Raw genomic sequence first — 19,626 nt, 5'->3', positions numbered from 1 at the left:
GGTGCACGGCACACGGGGTTATTCTGCATAACTATCTTTCATCGCCGTTAGCAAATTCATTCGGGAGGTAATTTTTGCGCCCGGCGAAAAAAGGACGGAGGTAAGGAAAGAGAGGAGCGAAGTGCGTTTTGGTATTCCCGACAAATGGAACGGACGTAACCTGACTGGGAATCGAGCGAGCGGAGAACCAAGGGGTGACTTTTTTGCTTCGCGAATAAGAAGCGCCGCGTCGCGTCTTCCGAAATTGAAAATGAGGGGGTGAAATCCTCGCATCGATGTTAGAATCGAGGATCGCGGTATCGAGGAATCCGAGGAGAAGGAGGAGGCCTAAATTTTGATGAATTCACAATTAATTCATTAGATTCAACTCCTGCTAGAGACTTGCGATGATGATCACGTAGAGACGCGTGTCCATGCGTGCCAGAGTAACGCAACGCGGTGTGACAGAACCGAGATGTTCTTTGGAGGGGGTTGAACATCCCGCAAATACTGTACAGCCATGGTATAAAAGGAATTGCAGAGAGACGAAGACACGAATGACAAACCATTTGCACCAGCCACGCAAGTATACCTCGAGTAGTGTACCTTGTACATCGAGTCTGAAGAATTTTCAAGCAGATTACGGACGAACGTTTCGTTAATTCGGGTATCGAACCCACGACGATCATCCACGGTGTTTCAAAACAATCGATTTTTGACAAGAAAATTTAATACCGGATACGTCGCATTCGATCGCAGTCTCAACAGGATCTTTAGCCATGACTTCGTACTTGACACTCGCACTAGCTGCGGTTGCGATTTCCGCAACGATATCCACAGCTCGAGTCATTCCGGCAGAACCTCGTGAGTATAGAATCCACCGTACATAACTGTCCGACAGGCTGGAATAGAATTATTTTTTTGGAGATTTTTTAAACACTTTTTATATACCGTTTTGCGCTAATTTGTTCCTCGGTGTTTTTTCTTACAGATTTTTCACGAGTTTATTCGCAATTGTCGTTCCCCGGATGGTTACGGGCTTTTTTTTTTCTTTCATTGCTTTTTACCGCTTATCGATTAGATATTTTTTTTCTGATTTTGCACGTATTTACTTGTCGATTTCCGAAATCATTTTCTCACTGATTACGTATCGCCAGTTTTCTTCCTTATCCGCTGTTTTTTTGATATTCTCAAATAAATCCATCGCGCCGATAATATTAATCGATTTGCTGATATTTTCCAGTATAATCGTAATGTTATGTTACCACCCATTTTCAAAAATTAAACCTATAGCAAACGAATGTTGTTGACCTGTAGGATATTTGATTGGATAAATTACTCAATGAAAACAATTTAAAAAAATGAGGTATTCTGTACGATATTTGTTTGACTCTGAGGTTTATTACGGGTTTCAGCTTAATGATCGATACGCATCGTTGGTTTCAGAAATCAGATCTAATTAACCTCCGACCTACGTAAACAGAGATCGGCAAATTCGTCTTCCGTCATTTTCTGGTCTACTTTCAATAAATTATTTCCTCTCAACGGCAGCTCGTTTAGTAATATTTTAGTACAGTAGAAAGGCAGATAATTATAAGACTATATAGTAAAATAAAGTATCGGTATTGACCGTGAAATTGTAAAGGTTGAATATTCAGCGTGATCACTTCATTGATCAAATGAAACTATTACTTAACGGCCTCGAGTTCAACGTTCTCAAACTGGCCGAGTGAATAGCCATTCGCAGTTTTAGTCCTCCTCTTTTCACCGTCTCTGTCTAAATTAGTCGCTACACCGCAATACCGATTTTCACTCCCCCCTCCCCGTGAAAGCCTAGATTCAGCAATATTAACACCGATAGAAATTTCTAATTATCGTTACAATACAGTTTTAAAATTTTTTTCACTCTACCAAAAAATTATTACTAGTCAAAAAATCCAGTGCAAGTTGCTATTCTTTTTGATTACGATCACTCTTACTATATTTTTCCTCAACTGTTGCAATGATTTGATGTCGGCGCAGGAATAAACTGATGTCAGGGTATTATTTGAGTGAAAAAAATGTTCCAATACCCAGGAAAAGTTTTATCGAGAACTACGTTTTCTTGTAATTCCAGCGATATTTAAACCGCCATTGAAACGATACGCTTTTCAGTGTCCGTGATGCTCGACGCCTACGGAAACCCGGTTCTGTTCCTGAGGGAAAAACGGGCCCCGTTAAGACCCGTGGTTCCGCAACGTGCCATGATGTTCACAGGATATTACAGACCGGTGAGAAGATCCGAAGACGGCGATCAAGCCACGGGGGTATTTGCCCAAGGGAATTCAGTCAGTGGAGGAGCTTATCTCGGCGGAATTCCACCGACTGGCTTGAAAAACGGACCGGAACCGATCGACGAACCCGAGTTATCCAGCGCCCAGGCTGAAGCCGCACCGGAAGCTGGAAATCCGAATCTTGGATTCCCTGACGATGATCAACAAGTTCAGGAACAACCCGATGCCGGATTTTCTCCCCAGGTACGCGTGGCTATTTTTGTTACCTTTTTGCCGAAGACTGGCTAAATTTCTATCGTTTTGTAAATTCCCGATTGAAGGTTATTGTGAAAAAGAGAAAAACAGTTTATTGAAACTCCGGGAGACTCATAAATCGTATCGATTTCATTAAATGCGGTTTCTTTCTTGTAGTCTTATTTGGAATATGAATTTTTATAGTTTTCATGCAAATCAAGAATAAAAACAAAAACAGAACGTTAACGGGATTCTCGGAGAGATTTTAACGATGTTTTGATATTCGTAAGCGAGATTTTATATCCCTGTCATTCACGGCCAAGGATAACTGGTGGGTGAATTAAATATTCTACACAAAGCTGGTCAAAGGTCAAAGCTGGATGATTAGATATGGTTCGTTGGGTACGTTTGGAAACTAACTCCGCCAGCGATAAAAATTCCCTAGGATAGTGGCAGAGCTGCTCGCAAAATCGGCAGTGCAAAAGAGATAAAAGATGGCTTACAGCGCTGGCAATTAATTTCGGAACGCACCCAGAGTATGCAATTATTATTTTAACGTCGATAATGGCTTTTGATGCATAAGCATAGAAGTGGGCTTTCTGTTTTCACCAAATGGCGTACACACAACGATCGTTTAAAAAAATCACTCCATCACCACGGCAAACTGATTGATTAACTGTTTTATAGAAACCGTCAGTATTCACTGGCGAGAATGATGCGGCGTCTGGCGGTCACCTCGGAACTACTACTTTCAGTACTAGTTGCAAGGTAAAGCAGAAATCTCCTTGCCATGAAAATTAAAAACACAAAAGAAACCATAAAAATAGTTGTACGTTCTTGGGGGAATGATGAGTTTTGGAAAAAAAAAAAAATTGTTTCTCCTTCTCCTTTTCGACTTTTTCTTTTTTATCCCACTGGAGTGTCAGATAGAATGATATCACGACTCGTTCGAAAATCTTCGATACAATTTGACATCTTCAGGTTACGTTGCATCGAGAATTTGAAATAGTTAAAACCGACGGATCAGCTTCAATTCAACATAACCTCGAAATGTTTGCGCTAGTTAAAATTTCGCGCCAAGTTGGCCGAACCGGACAGAGGTGACCAGCTTGTCTAAGCAGATGAAAAACTTGACGCATGCGCAATTATGTCTTTAAGTTTCCTTGCGACTATGCGGTAATTGGAAAGACGATCAACGTCTAACGTAGAAACGTGCGGTTTTTTAGATTTTAACGCAGTTTGCCGATACAACGGTTTTCCAAATTTTGAACACAACTCATTAATCCGTGCAAAAAAGTAAATACCGGAAAAGTTTTACCCAAATTCAATTGTTACCGTCAAAATTGAGCCACAAAATTCTCCTTCCAGGACCAGCCCGAGACGCCAATTGCGAATCCAGAGCCTCTGCCAAACGACGTGGAGGAAGGAGAAGCGGGCGTCGAAGCTCCGGAGGATTCTGCAGCACCGGAAGAAGCGGGTCAGCCACCAGCTCCCGAGGGTCCGACGGTGTTGGCGCAGCGTCCGTCGGTAAAGAAAGGGAAAAAGCGACCGATCGTTCCGGAAGCTGACGAGGATGACGAGGACGACTTCGAGGACGACGAATCCGTCGCGCCATCCTGGCCGGTCACCGGAAACCGACGACAGGGCGGCTACGTTCCCAACCTGAACAACTTCTTCCCCATGATGTTCAGCTTCCCTGGAATATCCAGGCGCGCTGGATCCTCGGGTTCGCTTCCTGGCGTCGTCACTGCTATCGCCAACAGCTACTCAACCGGGAAAAGCGGCGTTGCTAGTTCCATTGCTACAGCTTACGGCGGAGCTCCGAACGGGTGAGTTGAGACGAAAGACAATTAGGGGTGAAAATGTAGGAGGATTTTGATTACGACAGGAGGGTCGAAGCATCGAAACTTCAAAGATGTGAAGATCTGTTTTATGGAATTTGCGGAAATGTAGAAGGGTCAAAGTATGGAAAGCCAAAGTACGGAATCGTAAGAATAAATAACAATGTGGCAAGCACAGTCCTAGAATTGTGAAAATTCTATGTTTTCGTTTCGTTTACTATACACTTTTTTTTTTATATTTTGACACTGAGAAAAATTTCATTTCTTATGATAACTATAAAAATTCGGGAAGACAGGTATCGTTAAAAAAAACTGTCTGAATATTGTTGGAATTACGAGAAACGAGGTACGCGTAACCATTTTGCGCTATCGTCGATCCTTTTTTGCTAATAGCAACGCAAAATCAGTTTCCGAGGTTTACTCTACTTTTTTAGTCAAATAAGGCTTTAACGTCAATTTATTCTTGCACAAGCATTAAATTTTCGCAACAATTACAAGAAAATATAGCAACAGTGATCGTAGTGAGAAAGAATAGTAACGGTTACTAGACTTTCCGGTAACAGCTTAATTCCTTGATTATAACTCAATGAATAAGGAATTGATTTGTTCCTGTTTTCTAGCTAAGTAGCTCATGTTTCACAATTGATAAATTTATCCAACCTCAGGAAAAATTCGCATACAAATGATTAAAAAATAATGTTCAATTAAGTCATCTTTCCGAAACATCAAATAATTCTATGTGGTTCTTTACTTCGAGTAATATGAACACATTGTAAAACATTTATTCGCTGATTTGTTTTCGTCCGTTTATTTCGATCGGACCTTTCATTCTAATGACTTGAGAAAAAAATTCTCCAAGCCTCACGGGTGATATAAGTCACGTTTAACGAAGTTTTCTCCTTCTTATTTCAGGAAGAAGGCGAGGCGCACACCTGTTGCGGAGGAATAAATCTCAACCTGTCCGAACAAGAGTCTGAAATGTCAATGTTAAAGCCAAGTATATACGCACGCACACACACACACACACACATACATGCATAGACATTTTTTCTACAACTCGATCCGCGAACGTGAAGAAAGACACGAAGAACTTCTGAAATTCCAGTTTTGGCAACTTCCATACGACAACTTTTTAGGCAGATACGAGGTGGCCGAAAATCGTGTCACAGAGAAAATATTGTCATGTATTTATATAATACACAAATAATTCGATTCCTTTTTACGCATGTACGTGAAATTAAAGTTTACATAATAAATAAATACACAAAAAATTGAAATTTAATCTGTGTAAAGCGATGACGTTTGTCTGGTCACAGAAAAATATGGAAAACAAATATACTTAAAATATACGTTTACATACACGTATATTGTATTTATATGTCGATGGAGACATTCGATCTATGCGGAGCTGTTATACCTTGTAACACTCTTCCACTCTCTTAACCTTGATTTTTTTTTTACAAACGTTAATCATTCCGAGACGGCCATTCACTTAGAGAGGTTGGTTGGGAAGATATCGATATTTTTCAATAGTTTTATTACGGGATTGCCACGTATATTGAGCAATTGTCAAATTATTATATCCGTTAGCTACGAAGGTCAATATTCAATATTTCGAATGACCGATGTATAGAAATTTCAAACATGCGAAAATAAAATAACGAAAGATGAATTGCTAGAAATCTTGTTTTTCGTTATTTTTATTTTCACATGCTTGAAATTTCGAAATATTTACCCTTCCGAGTCTTGATCCTCATCCCATCCTCAAAACACAGAAATAGAGAATACTGGAATTATTAATAAAACCTTAGACATCGGTGCATCTGAATTAATTGATTTGAGATTGCTTAAAAAATTGTTCGAAATCTAGTAGATTCTATCGTTTCTTGAAACACCAATAAAAGAGAATTTGTCGGCTTGTTAGAAAAGCCAAATGTTTCCACCACCAGCAAGTAACTTTCTGCAATCACAGCGACTATCCGACTACACGAGGTCAATTTGAGTAAAAAATTTACAGGCTCTTTGCAACTAGTAAACAGAAAACATGTCAGCGGAATCAATATATTCTCGAGTCTGGAAATCGCGGTGCAAATAATTTGTTTTTTCAATGTCCCGTCTGTTAAAAGCGTGGATGATGATGACGGGAGTAAAAATAATATTACCGCTATTATTATTGTTATTATTATTGTCAATTAAAATATCGTAAAAATAATGAGACGTAGTAAGAAAAGTACGTCAGACGATACCGCAGATTTTGATAACGGTAAATCTGATTGAGAATTAAGTGTACGACTGGTAATAAACAGAAGTGTATCCCATATGAATGGGTGATGGTGAGAGGTGATCAAGCGTTACGGGTGATTCCCGAGGTGAAAAAGAGGACAAGAGAATTAAAGAAGCAGAGAGAGGATCGAAGGCGGTGGAATGGATGGGAAAATTAGTGGATAAAAAACATTCCGGATTCGTTACGATCGTTTGCGGCGCAAAATAAATAAGAGAATTCAATGCCCAGGTATCGTATTTTACACGTGTATTTATACCTAATGGATATTCGGTTGTGGAAAATTTATCATAAGTCCTACAGCCTACGCGTATAAGACCTCAGCGAGTCGGCGGAAAAACAGGCTTAATTAATGTTTTAATGCAAAAAGGCATTTCTGATGCACGTATTTACACGGAATTTAATATTCGACGATCGTTATGGTGTTGCATATAACGGATAAATAATTTTTTATCCTGGGGAATTATGTACGCATACACTGAGAAAAATTTTTAGTTCCGGTTAACGTTCGGTCCTTAAGTATTTTCATTTTTTATCAAAATCGAAAAATACAGTTCTAGGTAGAAAATGAAAATTAGTTTTGTAGCTGTTACCGGAAAGTCTAGTATTTGTTACTATTCTTTCTCATTGCGATCACTGTTGCTATATTTTCTTGTAACTGTTGCGAAAATTTAATGCTTATGCAACAATAAATTAACGTTAAAGCCTTATTTGACTAAAAAAGTAGAGTAAGCCTCACAAACTGAATTTGCTTTGCAATTACCAAAAAAAGATCGACAATAGCGCAAAATGGTTACGCGTACCTCGTTTTTAGTGATTCCAACAATATTCAAACAGTTTTTTTAACGATACCTGTTTTACTGAATTTTTCTAGTTACTGTAACAAATGAAATTTTTCTCAGTGTATAAAATGTCATATTTGATTCAGCTCTCGCTGTATGTATGAAAAAACTAAAAACGATGACGATGCAAACGGAATTCGAAATTGCGTTTTTGACGCCGATTCCGGAACGATACATGCATCAGTTATTTAGGAGTGAGAAAATTTCATCACTGCGGTGTATATTGCAATAAGAACGAATCTAAATTGTATCGATGCTGCAAGTCTGGAGCACACGACTAAAAAATTCCGATAATTACATCGAAGCGTATTTTTATAAATCGAAGAAAGAATTCGGGTTGAGATCATCCTCGAAATCGTCTCGGTTTGCGTATCGTTCAAACGGATTGAAATTTATTCAGCCAGATCGAGAAAATGTTGTTTACTCAAAAAAAAAAATCAAGTTTGCTGAAGAGAACGTTTGTGTATGGAATTAATTAAGACATCATCGATTCTGATAGTTTGCAATCATTTAAAAGTTATTCCTATAGTTTTGAGATTTAATTCATGACTAACCGAAGTACAAAGAAAAAGAGATCAGGACACGAATTTTATTTCTACATCACTGATCCGATCTGCCGAAAATTGTATTTATTAGTCTGTACAAAATTGACGCTTGAAATTCTGAGAAATCCACAAACATTTAGCGATAAAAATCCAATGCGATTAAATTTTAATCACAGCTTTGGACTGGCGATTAGACGTAAGAAGCGTCTCCGAAATTCAAGAAATAAGAGACAGTGACCATCTGATTGTGAGTTAAAGATTAGGAAAAGAGGTGAAAAATCTCCTTCGATATTATTCTCGCCAATGATGGTGAACTAGAATGAACCAATTTCCCTATTATGTAGTAAAAACAAATTCAAGCAATTTCGTATAACATAACCTAACACATCAAGAATTGAAGAACAGGTTTTACGATCAGAACGTTGAAAATATTTGAACTCTGATGCACTTGATCCTATCTCAATGTTTTTATGCTTATTTTGTTCACCACAGAGATTTTCGGAGATACCGTAAAAAAATTAATACAAATATGGTTATCACCAGAGTCTTGTTAACTAAAAAAAAAAATAATTAAAAAAAAAAAAAAACGGATTAAACTATCTTGAATGTATCGATTATAAAACGTTTTTCGAATTAGTTAATATCTTAGATTTCGTTAGAAATTGCTCGGCATCATTTCTATCACGTAATAGTGTCGTTGTTTCATTCTTGCTGACCACAACTGATACAAATAATATTGCATTGGAGATTTTCAGACGTTTGTTCTTCGTCTTCTCAATTTTCATTCAAAGGGTCAATTCGTACTAAAATTCTTACCAGTGGTTCTCAGGCGTTAAGTTACGACCCCTGAAAATTACCCGGACCTTCCGTGACCGTTAATACGTCTGTATACGAGTTCAGAAAGTATGCGAAAAATTGCACTAACCAGTCAGAGAATGAAGTCACGACGAGCGAAAATATTTTGGCATCTCAATTCAGGTTTCAGTTGGTATAAAAGTGGAGATCCGAAAATGAACCCGGCAGTCTTCGGTTCACTTTCGTCCAGGTAGATCTCTTCCTCTTTCTGCATCTACGCCTCACTTTACAAACATGGCGAGGCACACGCTGTTTCTTGTATTGGTATTAGTGATTGTAACAATGGCCGCTGCCATGCCCCGAGGTAATTATATCAACATATTTTTTTATTCGCATAGTCAGCCAGTAATTTACGAGCAAATAACCACCGAAGTGTAAAGTCGATTAGCAAAGTGGACGAATCAATATTTTGCACGATTGCGGTTACTTTTGCATACGTGAGACTAATTTTCTGCACATTATTGACTTCTAATAAGCAACTAATTCATTCACGGTAAAATCTGATCGTAGAACGTACGATACTGTCAACATTTTCGATATTAAGAAGACGCTGTAGTCAATCTTTACCGACCGAGTTAAATGTCACTTGTTTTGATTATGCTGTAAGAACACCTCTGATGGGGAATAACCAAAGTCAGCGGAATTTTAGATGCAATGCGGAATACAAATACTAAGAAAAGTTTTTCTTTTTAAACAACAATAATGCCAAGAAATGTATTCTCAGTGTTGAATTATAATTTATTGCCGTTATTCTAGCTTGAAACCAAAAAGTTTTTGGATATTTTTGTTCGGTATTGGATGTAGAATTGCACTTATTGCGACATTTTTGCATCAGTGCTGTGTAGGCTTTGATAATAGTCAAAATATGTGACATTTTATTCGGTCGGTAAAGAAGTACTAAATAGCTTTCCCTTAACCACAGAATTTTTGGGATATCTTATTTTTTTAATTATGACAAATGTCGATTGCTCTGTAAGATGGAAAGTCTGTTGCCATGGACTGGAGTTCCAAAAAGTTTTGAAATTTTGTGAAATTGAGCTATCAAGAGTGTTTGTGGTCTGTGATTTCAAATTTAATCCTGGCATTTTTCGAATTTGTTCAACCTCGTCCTCTACAGTTAATTTGAATTTAGTAAAGTCCGACTTTAAGAAAATACAGTTTGTTGTGTATTCAACTGTTTTAAAGCAATTTCCAACTATTAAGTATTGGTTTGCGTAGTTTTTTTTTAAATTATATATTTGTAAAAATATAGATTTTAGTGCTAAACACAAAAGAAAAATAAATAAATAAAATCGGAAATTATTTGGTATAATAAAATCAAGTATTGAAAATATTGAGCCTTAGGCAGTGAAGGTCTTTAACGTAAAGAAGAATACCTAGTAATAATGCACGATTTGTCCAGTGCGTGAAATTCAGAATCTTATTATTAATTATTTTTTATTTGTCAATATATTTAGAGACAAATTTGACCTTCACTTTATCCTGCCAAGCTTTGCAACACGTTCTAGATTCACTGTCAAAATTTCTTGGTTTTCAATTACCTGATTATGTGCAGAAAATCATTCCATACATAACTACGAACATTTTTTCCCAAACTTTCCTTTCCATTGAAACTTGAAACCGTAAAAATTACTCTCAAAATAATTCACGAGCAAAAAACTGACTCCGTGTAAGTTTCGCGGTCAAACAAATTTTTGCATCTAATTCGTAATCGTGATGTAGAATTTAATAACACTAATACTTGCGGATTGAAAATAGTTTCTGTAAATTTCCACGTTCTCAAAAACGAAACGGTAGAATGTCGAAGAATTTCTACAATTAGTTTTCACGGACGATGAGAATATCTTTTTTCTCGAAATCGACGAATTAACTCGATTGGTTAACGAAAGAAGAAAAATTAATATCTTAGCTGTAATCGAATGTTTTTAAACTCAATTTTGTGCTTCTTTTTTTACTCTTTTAAATTCTTCTTCGATTTTCATAAATTTATTTCGTTTCATTTTCAGTCTTCGAAAGGGTTAAGCGATCTCCGGATCCGAGTCATTGGAATAAAAATCGCTATGGTAACAGAGGCTACTACGCAGTCCCTAGTTATGGTGGCTATGGCTACAACCCTCAACCATACTGGGGTGGTGGATTTTCCTCAGCTTCGGCGTATTCGATTAATGGCTTTTCTGGTGCGAGTGCGAATGCAGCGTCATTTGGTAGATAAGGACGCCTCTGAAAAGCCCCAGTTGATCGAATGGTGTCGGTTTTGCCGTGGATGATTGCGACGGTGTTACACAAACTGATATATAATGACAAGTGTATAATAATTGTCGTACGATAAGTGAAAAAAAAAATAAAAAAAAATTGTAATTTTGTCACTATAAATATTGTATACCGTGATTTTAATCGATCATTTAAAAATTCTATGTAGATACATTTCTATGGTCCGTGTATTGATTAATTGAACCACTTTTACCCTCCAATCCTTGGATATATATTTTGTAACTGAAATCAGTGCTGATACCGAATTTTCAGAATTATCGAAACGTTAAACAATTTCGTATAATACAGCTGTGTATGTAACTGTGAAGAGTGGTAGGGTATATTAAATCGATGATCGTGTGTTTTATTTGCATTGGCGTTAAAAAGATGACTGAAACTCAATTTATTTCCGACCGCAAGAAATTATGTCGTCTCAATCGTTGATTGGTTTTTTTTTTTTTTTTAATTAAAATCTAATTTGAATGGAATTATTTGCGACCTCGTTAAATTTCTTAGCAAAGCGATAATTCGAAATTAAGTTTACGAATGATTCGAACTTGTTTTTCATATTAGCATAGCTGTGTCTTCGACTATTCTGTGTTAATAGTCAAATTTATAATTAACAATTGGTTGTAGCTACCAAACATGATCTGTAATTTCGAGGTTTGAATGCCAAATGAACACAAGCTGTGAAATTAGTGCAAGACCCGAATTAATTTCGTAATACTTTTCCAGAGCGATAAATACAGGAATAAAATTTTTATATGCAATAGCACAAATCATAATTTTATGATACATTCTTCGTGACTGTTGATTAGTAAGCTTATATCTCTCGCAATTCCAATGCTTTTGAACTTAATCAATATAATAAATGTACAACATTGTGGAATACATATTTTTTTATGATCGTAAGTTCCACTGCGATTTTAGCAAATTATGAAAACCGTCCAAGACAGAGACAGACAAAGCAGTCCAGTTGGAAAAGAATCCTGCAATTCATTCTCATTTAGTTTAATTTTAACATGGATTATATAAACCGTCAAAAGAAAAGGATCAAAAAGAAATGAAGGTAAAAACTCGCGGTTTTAAAGAATATGTTGCCAAAAATTTATTCTTCACGTTCGGATGTGCGATGAGCGGAAAGTTTCGACACAATAAGAAAAAAAAAAAAAAACAACGTATCGAATCACATGTGAGCCAAAATCCAGTTTCACTAAACATATATTATAATAACAAAATCGCAAGTTGGGTAACCAAATAATTCCTCCGACTGTGGGTGTCAAAAAATTGAGTAAAAAAGCGACAAGAAAAAAATTCGAACGACGATTGGTGGAGAATATACACGTCGAAATAAATTTTACTCTTATCAACGATTACTCTATTTTCGTGTTTTTGTTTAAAGGGTACTGACTTTTTCACTGATATATTTATAACTGAAAACCAGCGACCATTCAATGATGTCAGCGAAATTCCACCGATTCATATTCAGAGAGTAATGCATCATAATATGCCGCTCAGAGATATCAAAGGATTCCGATTCGTTGGAAGACCTTCAATTGAACCTAGAATACAAGGTTATAAGATCGCGACGAAAAAGCTTCTGACAGTCCGCAATGTACGCGTTGAGAAGTAAGATTTTGAGAACGGACAAACCTCTCAACACAACCGATCCCAACAACAAATGAGAAGAACAAAAACCGGAATTGAAGCAATAATTGAATAGGAAAAAAAGAAAAACTGAATACAGATTTAGTATAACAGTCCCAAAATTCGTTGGAAGATAAAATATTCGCATCTTAATTGCTAATTTTTCTTGCAAGTCGTACTCCGGAGTCTAATGAATTCACCATTTCTTGCCTACGAAAGAAGTTGTTATTTTCAGTTGAATTTTATTCAATCATCTTTATCGTTTCTCTATAAATATTCATCCCATACTCTGAGATACAGGAATGCTAATAAGCGGGTGATAGAAGGCGTTGACAATTTTATAAAACAATATAATACGTGCCATATGCATATTCGTTAAAAAAAAAAGAAAAATTTTCACCGTCAAGGACGGTGTGTGTTTGTACAAAAAATACCCAAAAATCTGTACTTCATAACTATTTCGACTGGATCATGACTGGAAGGAGAGAACGAAATCACTTGAGATTAGTATAGAAGCTAAGATGTTTAGTGGCAGGAATTTGTATCGCAAATCGATATCTTATGTTCGTTTAAATATTATTCTCTGAGTTCTGTTAGTCTAATGAATCATCGAGCAGGATTCCTTCATAAATAAACATCCAAGTATCGATAAATGTCAAAAGGTGTAATTCATCGTTCGTGCCCAGCGTTACGTAACGTTAGGTCGACGAAATTCGTATAATGTCTATCTTTATTTTAATATTGTGAATTTTCATTCAGTGTCGCTTGACTGGAAACTAAAACTTGTAATTTTATTAGTTTCGCTGGCAATGTTACGATCATTTCTACACATCGTTACCGATACAGCTCAACCGGTTTGCAAAAAGACATGACGCTTCGTTGACATTCAAATAACAGCCCTCAGCTTAATTTGAAATGATGTAATCGGCAGCTGCCTCAAAGTTTATAGCCGAATGATAAATTATTCAGAATTATTGATTGCAAACGCATTTGCAAATTCAAACGACACGTTACTCGGCGACTCGGCTTAATCGTAGAAAAAAATTTATCGGACATATTCTGTCCTGTCAAAATTATTTTTCACAAATTCTCCCAGCTGCATGTTGACGACTTTCTTTCAACTGTTGTTTGGATTTGAAATGCAGATAAACAAAATTTTAGCCAAAGCAAGGAAAAAAATGTCAAAAGATACGGTAGATTTAAAACGAAAAATTTTTAATCAGCAAATAAATGAAAATTGAATTCAAAACAAGGTGCGCTAATTAAAAATTTGTCGCGGTGGATGAAGTTTTTTAATCTCAATATTCGTCGTATTAAAATAATTGTGTTTCCTTTTTCAGAATTCTTATGGACTATTTAATTGATATTGCAGATTATTGGCATAATTAGCTGGTAACTTTTCGGATCTCAATTTCTATAGCATCAAGTTTTTGAATAACATGTTAATTACCGTTGTTTTACCGCAGTACATTTTGACATTATTTTGAATAATTTCGAATAAACACGTTTATTGTGTGAAGCTTTATTATGAGTTTAAATTTCGAGCAAAACGAAAAACTTTCGAGTTTCACTGACGTAACGTAAATTTATTACCGTACCATTATCAAATTATCGTAATAGTCACAAGAAAAAATAGAACAAGCAGGAATAGTTAAAAAGAAGAGTAACGCTTACCAGATTTTCTATTTACAGGAAAAAATTTCATTTCCGTTTCGTACCCCGGACCATCATCGGTCACGGTGAAAAATGAAAATAATTAAATACTGTACGGTAACGATAAATGAAAATTTCTCTCGATGTAAGATTTGGATAGTACAAAAATAATCAGTTCTGATTTCTAAACCGAATTTGATACAGCCGCAGATTGATGTCTTCCTATATTATGTATAACTTTACCTATCACATAAAAACCATGCTTAAGGACAGCAAGATCCTCATATTTTGAGAATCATCCGACTAATCGAAAGTCGAAGGCTTCGAACCCACAAGAATTGCTTTTGCTGATTACGGATGTCCAATTATAGCAATAATTGAAATCAAGATGAATTTGGAATGTTCTTGTTTATCTGAATTGCAATTTACACAGTATAATTACCGAATCGTTGTATCAGAGTTAAAACAGAACCGGCAGAACCTCATCACTGAGCCGATACGTAGAGTGTTCGAAAACGGCTCGAGAAGCTTGCTGAAGAAATTGGCACTCGACTGACAATGATTCGAAACCTTCGGGTGGAGAAACACGTTATGAAGGGGGAAAAACTCCGCCACTTATCGGAACTTTTATAGCATTGAGCGCTGGTTGTGATTAATATTCATATAAGGCTATAATCAGCCTATAAAGAAATTCTTTTAGAAGCGTTTGTGTTTGCTTACCTATCGCAAAATGAAAATTACTTTTAACGATCACGGCGTTCTTTATTTCAAATGTCACGCATAGTCTAGCCGGTAGAAATACTTCAGTCATCGTAACGAATTTTAACAACGAATCACTCGGTATGCCCATAAAATAGGGACGATTATTCGTATACGGGAATCATTTGTCAGAAAGATTACGAACCGCCTAATTACGTTTAACTTCGCATACGTTGTGTAATAAGTTGAAAATAAAATACACGTATACAAATTTGTCGTTGAAAAGTAAGAAAGTCACAAAACACCGATGTAATTTATTTTTTATTTCGTTTTATACACTTGGTCATTAGAATTTTTCCCCGTTGATTGCAAAATACAATCTTATTCCTACTTTGTTTATTTCTTTTAATTACACATTTTATCGACCTCTCAATTAATACGCCTATCTTAATTGCGGGCTCAGTTTCGTAAGGTGTCAATCGAAAGAAGTTTCACGTGATGAAAAGGAAAGTGAAATCAAGTGAATGAGCAATAACACAGCAATGAGGGTGGATAATTACCTTATTCTGGCTTACCTACAATTAGGTCAGCATGCAATTGATCGTTAATTTTTCACAATCTTCATTTATGTTTTTTCTCTAATTATCCTGCTTCAGTTAACCGACATCATTGGGCACGAGATGATTCTACCAATAGTGACGATGCTTGGCAAAAAAAAAAAAAAAAAAAACCATCCTGTTAATCATTGATCTGGCATTGGTGAATTAAGTGCAGCAATAAATATTACAGTCCTTGCATATCAATTAATGCTTCATACTCGAATAATAAACATATTCACTAAATGACATTAAAAATTTGTACAAAACCTTGAAAATTTTATCGAAGCTTGTGCTTATAGACTGAACTTATGTGAGCTTGAAAAGAAAACATGAAAAAATGGCTTTTTGATTCAGACAAGATAAATAATGAAATATCGCAGAAATCGTTAGTTAATTCATTTTCCGAAAATTCCACTTCACTCATTCAAATAAATATTGTTTTTTTTCAACGCGCAGAGTATTTCTGTATTTAATTTTTTTCAATTATCCGTATCTTGAGAGTCGCTTAGTCAATTTTCATCTCCAAGTATTGAAAATTCAGTGAGTTATGATTCATTGAATATAACGATCAGTTTCCCCTTATCATGTTGTTTCATGAATTTTTCACTCTGCTACAAGCTTATTAATCCATAAAATTAGAGATAACGAGAAGATAAGAGCAACACCCTCGCCTTGCTCCAATTGATTGTCAAATTTGCGACGATCGGATCGGAATATTAATTTCATCCGCCTTGGCCAAATTACACCGGCAATATATTGCACATCACGTCACAGAGTGCCCCACCTTAACCCGAAATCCGCGAAGATCTAAGTTTCTGATAATTTGCACGGTGGACGAATGAAAAAATTGTCAAGAAAAAACTAAAAAAATAAAAAATAAAAAAAAAAAAGCAATGGAAGATTAGAGAACGTCGTTTTGTTGTAAATAGAATCGTAACGACACGTTCAAGTTTCGACTCCAGTTTATGTCAGTAACGTACGTATCAGTAAAGGTTGGTCTCTTCAATTCCTCAATACTTCTTTCATTGCGTATATTGCGTTACTTTGGCACATGGGCAACGTAGATAAGTGACTGGGAGCGCGCTTCCTTTCGATTCTGGTGAGAACGACATTTACACGGATAATCGAATGGACGAGGAGAGGGTCATTAATTTCTACGCGGAGTAGCCCATTAAGTGGGACGAGCTGTCAGAGGTGGAATTAACGTGAATAATAGAACACGTAAAACCCCAACCTGTTTCTGGCCCACCTGAAGGGGATCTATTCGTAAGTAAGCGCGGAAGAGACGGACCTATAAAAAGCAGTGTCCATCGGGTAACCATCACCAGATCGAATCAGTTGATCGTACCGATTCAACCCTTTTCCTTCGTCCGACGAAAATCTACAAACTACTCCAAGATGATCAAGGCAGTGCTTGTCCTCGTCGTTGCTCTCGTGGCCGTCGCCTCAGCCTTCCGTAAGTTCGCATCGGAACAAATTCTAATAAAAAGTTTCGTTTTCTAAGAGATATAACCAAAATTGTCAAAGTTTTTCGTATATAATCGACGAGAATTTATTCGTATTTTATTTTGCTGACTAAATTACGGTTCGTCGATATTACATTGTTTGAAAACAATTTGATTTTTTTTTCAAACTTGCGTGATGCAATGAAGCTTGATTTTTTGTTGTGTGATTGTTGGATTGGTTTAGTATATAGTCCATAAGTCAAACAACATTCACGGTTATCAAATATCGCTATAATAATCAATGAAAAGCATTCATTTTGTATTTTATGTTGTTGTTTGGTTCCTGAAAAAATCGTTTTCGCTTCAATAACCAGACGGTTCTCTACGCGATGAATGTTTCATACATAAATCACATCGTTATGTAACTCATAAATCATACAGTGAAGATTTTTTTTTAAAAAACTCCAACTGTGTTAATCAAAAATTGATATTTTTATTCGAGTAAATAGAAAAAAGAAAAAAAAAATCCGCCTAAATAGATAAACCTTGAATATGATATCATTTACTATTTTTTACAGTCCCTTTTAATGTATAAATGTACATACACAGTAAACGGGAATCGTATTTCTTTTGTATGAAATCTCTTTTCATTCTCTAAAAAATTTTATTACGGTTATCGAGAACGTTTATATTTCGCAAGCGAATAATTATACCTTTTCATTGAATACCGTGGGATCAATAAGCAGGAAAAAATCGCATAATTATAAACTATTCGTTTACTCGTGACGCGTGATTCGCGCACCAATTCGCCTGAGTAAATAATATGACTCTTTGCTCACCGGCTTATGATCGTCAGCAGCTACAAATATTGAAATTTTTATTTGCTCTTTTACTCTTTACTGGCACAATTTGCACAAGCGTGCTAAAATTGTCCTATTGCAGACTGCGTAATCAATGAAATGAAAAATTCTGCTTCACCTTCGCTCGAGGTTTTTCATTCAACACTTTGAAAAATTATTGTATTTCATCTGCGGGATGGAGATTTTTTCACTTCTACAAGCTGTGACTATACGACGTAACGAAGAACTTTTCAGTTGGATTTAGAGAATTCAAGTCGATGTAATAAAATTAACTCGTAATTGGCTGTCGATGAAATGTTTAACCGACCTTAGGTAGTAATATACACGGTAGAATTTTTAACTGCTTCAAATCAATTTCTTTCCATTCGAATAAATTCATGATTTTTTTTTTTTTTTTTTGATTTTTTACAAACTACATTCTTGGTGACTTGCAATTAGTTCATTCACGTGAATGTGAGAAAATATTTTAATTCAATGACAACAATTCGTCATTTCGTAGCCACTCGGGAAGATCTCACGAAGTCAAATAAGTCCAAAATTTGAGACTGATTATTGACGAAACCGAGTAAATTAAAATCACTTATCATCCTTCGAATCCAGCAAGTATTTTTTCAGTGTATGTTTGACGGTGACTAAGTACGGAATGTTCACGGGAGTTTGATGGGATCATGTTTGACACTGTTTTCTTTGCTTTTTTAGCTCACGGAGGTGGATTTAACCAGGGTGGATACAACCAGGGTGGCTTTGGAGGATTCGGTGGAAACGGAGGATACTCGTACAACCAGGGCCAGGGATACGAAGGATACAACAGAGGATTGTACCCAGGATTCGGAGGATACAACCAAGGATTCGGAGGATACGGAGGATACAACCAAGGAATCGGAGGATACGGAGGATACAACCAAGGACTCGGAGGATTCCAGCAAGGATACAGCCAGAGAGGATACTACTATTAAACATCCACCATGGCCGCTGATCTGAAGACGACAATTTCCGGTCATTCGGAGACGAAACTTTAAAACCTGATAATATAACGAATAAAATGAATTTCATACAATAAACAAGCAATTGCCGAAACGTCGTTTGGAGTGAATTTTTTCATCATATTGCTAAAACCAACGTGAAGAACCATTATGTCACGATTTTTAATTGATCTCACACTTTGTCGGAATATTGGAAATAGTTGATTTTCGATTATGGCTGGTATATTCGACAGATTGAAACGGGTGGGGTAATTATTGTTTGGTTTTGTCAGCCAAATCAGCAGATCTAGCAGTGAAATAACTTACAAATACTCAAAAGAAAAGAAGCCGATCCAGACGATTGCGTAATTAGATGTGGGAGAAATAAATAAAGGTCGATGAATAAAAGAGAATCACATTGAATTTTCGGAAACGCGGAAAACTATTTTATAAAATTTTACTATGCAGAGTAGAAATACAAAAAAGTTGATATGTTGGTCAAGTGTGGAAAATTCGATATGTTTTGGCTTGCTTTATTCTTATTTTGGTTTTCCGTACTTCGACTTTTCTGCATTTCAAGTTTTCTGTACTTCAGCATTCTGCATTTTGAAATTCAATGAAATTGATGTTCGCGTTTTCGAAAATTTTAATACTGAGATTC

At 36.2% G+C, this 19,626-nt stretch overlaps 2 protein-coding genes across 3 annotated transcripts; both read left to right on the top strand.

Moving 5' to 3' along the window:
- Positions 1 to 516: 516 nt before the first annotated feature.
- LOC124213068 (uncharacterized) lies at positions 517 to 11,245 on the top strand. 2 transcript variants are annotated; one of them, XM_046613911.2, is made up of 7 exons: positions 517 to 843; positions 2,134 to 2,495; positions 3,174 to 3,254; positions 3,855 to 4,315; positions 5,240 to 6,839; positions 8,974 to 9,154; positions 10,857 to 11,245. In XM_046613911.2, the coding sequence occupies exons 1-5, from the start codon at positions 759 to 761 to the stop codon at positions 5,274 to 5,276; spliced, it is 1,026 nt and encodes a 341-aa protein (XP_046469867.1). In that variant the 5' UTR covers positions 517 to 758; the 3' UTR covers positions 5,277 to 6,839; positions 8,974 to 9,154; positions 10,857 to 11,245. The 2 variants fall into 2 exon arrangements, with proteins under 2 accessions (XP_046469867.1, XP_046469868.1); XM_046613912.2 differs by lacking the exon at positions 3,174 to 3,254 and having other exon boundaries at positions 518 to 843.
- Positions 11,246 to 16,997: 5,752 nt separating this feature from the next.
- Positions 16,998 to 19,080, top strand: LOC124213080 (uncharacterized). The gene is made up of 2 exons (XM_046613932.1): positions 16,998 to 17,154; positions 18,703 to 19,080. The coding sequence occupies exons 1-2, from the start codon at positions 17,097 to 17,099 to the stop codon at positions 18,957 to 18,959; spliced, it is 315 nt and encodes a 104-aa protein (XP_046469888.1). The 5' UTR covers positions 16,998 to 17,096; the 3' UTR covers positions 18,960 to 19,080.
- Positions 19,081 to 19,626: the final 546 nt, after the last annotated feature.

Source organism: Neodiprion pinetum, chromosome 2 (assembly GCF_021155775.2).
Source record: "Neodiprion pinetum isolate iyNeoPine1 chromosome 2, iyNeoPine1.2, whole genome shotgun sequence".
NCBI lineage: Eukaryota > Metazoa > Arthropoda > Insecta > Hymenoptera > Diprionidae > Neodiprion > Neodiprion pinetum.
This window is presented reverse-complemented; position numbering and strand designations above follow the sequence as displayed.

Bases quoted from the DNA above. Each gene is read 5' to 3' on its own strand.
- LOC124213068 (XM_046613911.2), top strand. From the start codon at position 759: ATGACTTCGTACTTGACACTCGCACTAGCTGCGGTTGCGATTTCCGCA. The intron at 2,496-3,173 runs GTACGCGTGGCT...ACTGTTTTATAG, and splicing joins ATGCCGGATTTTCTCCCCAG to AAACCGTCAGTATTCACTGG. The intron at 3,255-3,854 runs GTAAAGCAGAAA...TTCTCCTTCCAG, and splicing joins CTTTCAGTACTAGTTGCAAG to GACCAGCCCGAGACGCCAAT.
- LOC124213080 (XM_046613932.1), top strand. From the start codon at position 17,097: ATGATCAAGGCAGTGCTTGTCCTCGTCGTTGCTCTCGTGGCCGTCGCC. The intron at 17,155-18,702 runs GTAAGTTCGCAT...TTGCTTTTTTAG, and splicing joins GGCCGTCGCCTCAGCCTTCC to CTCACGGAGGTGGATTTAAC.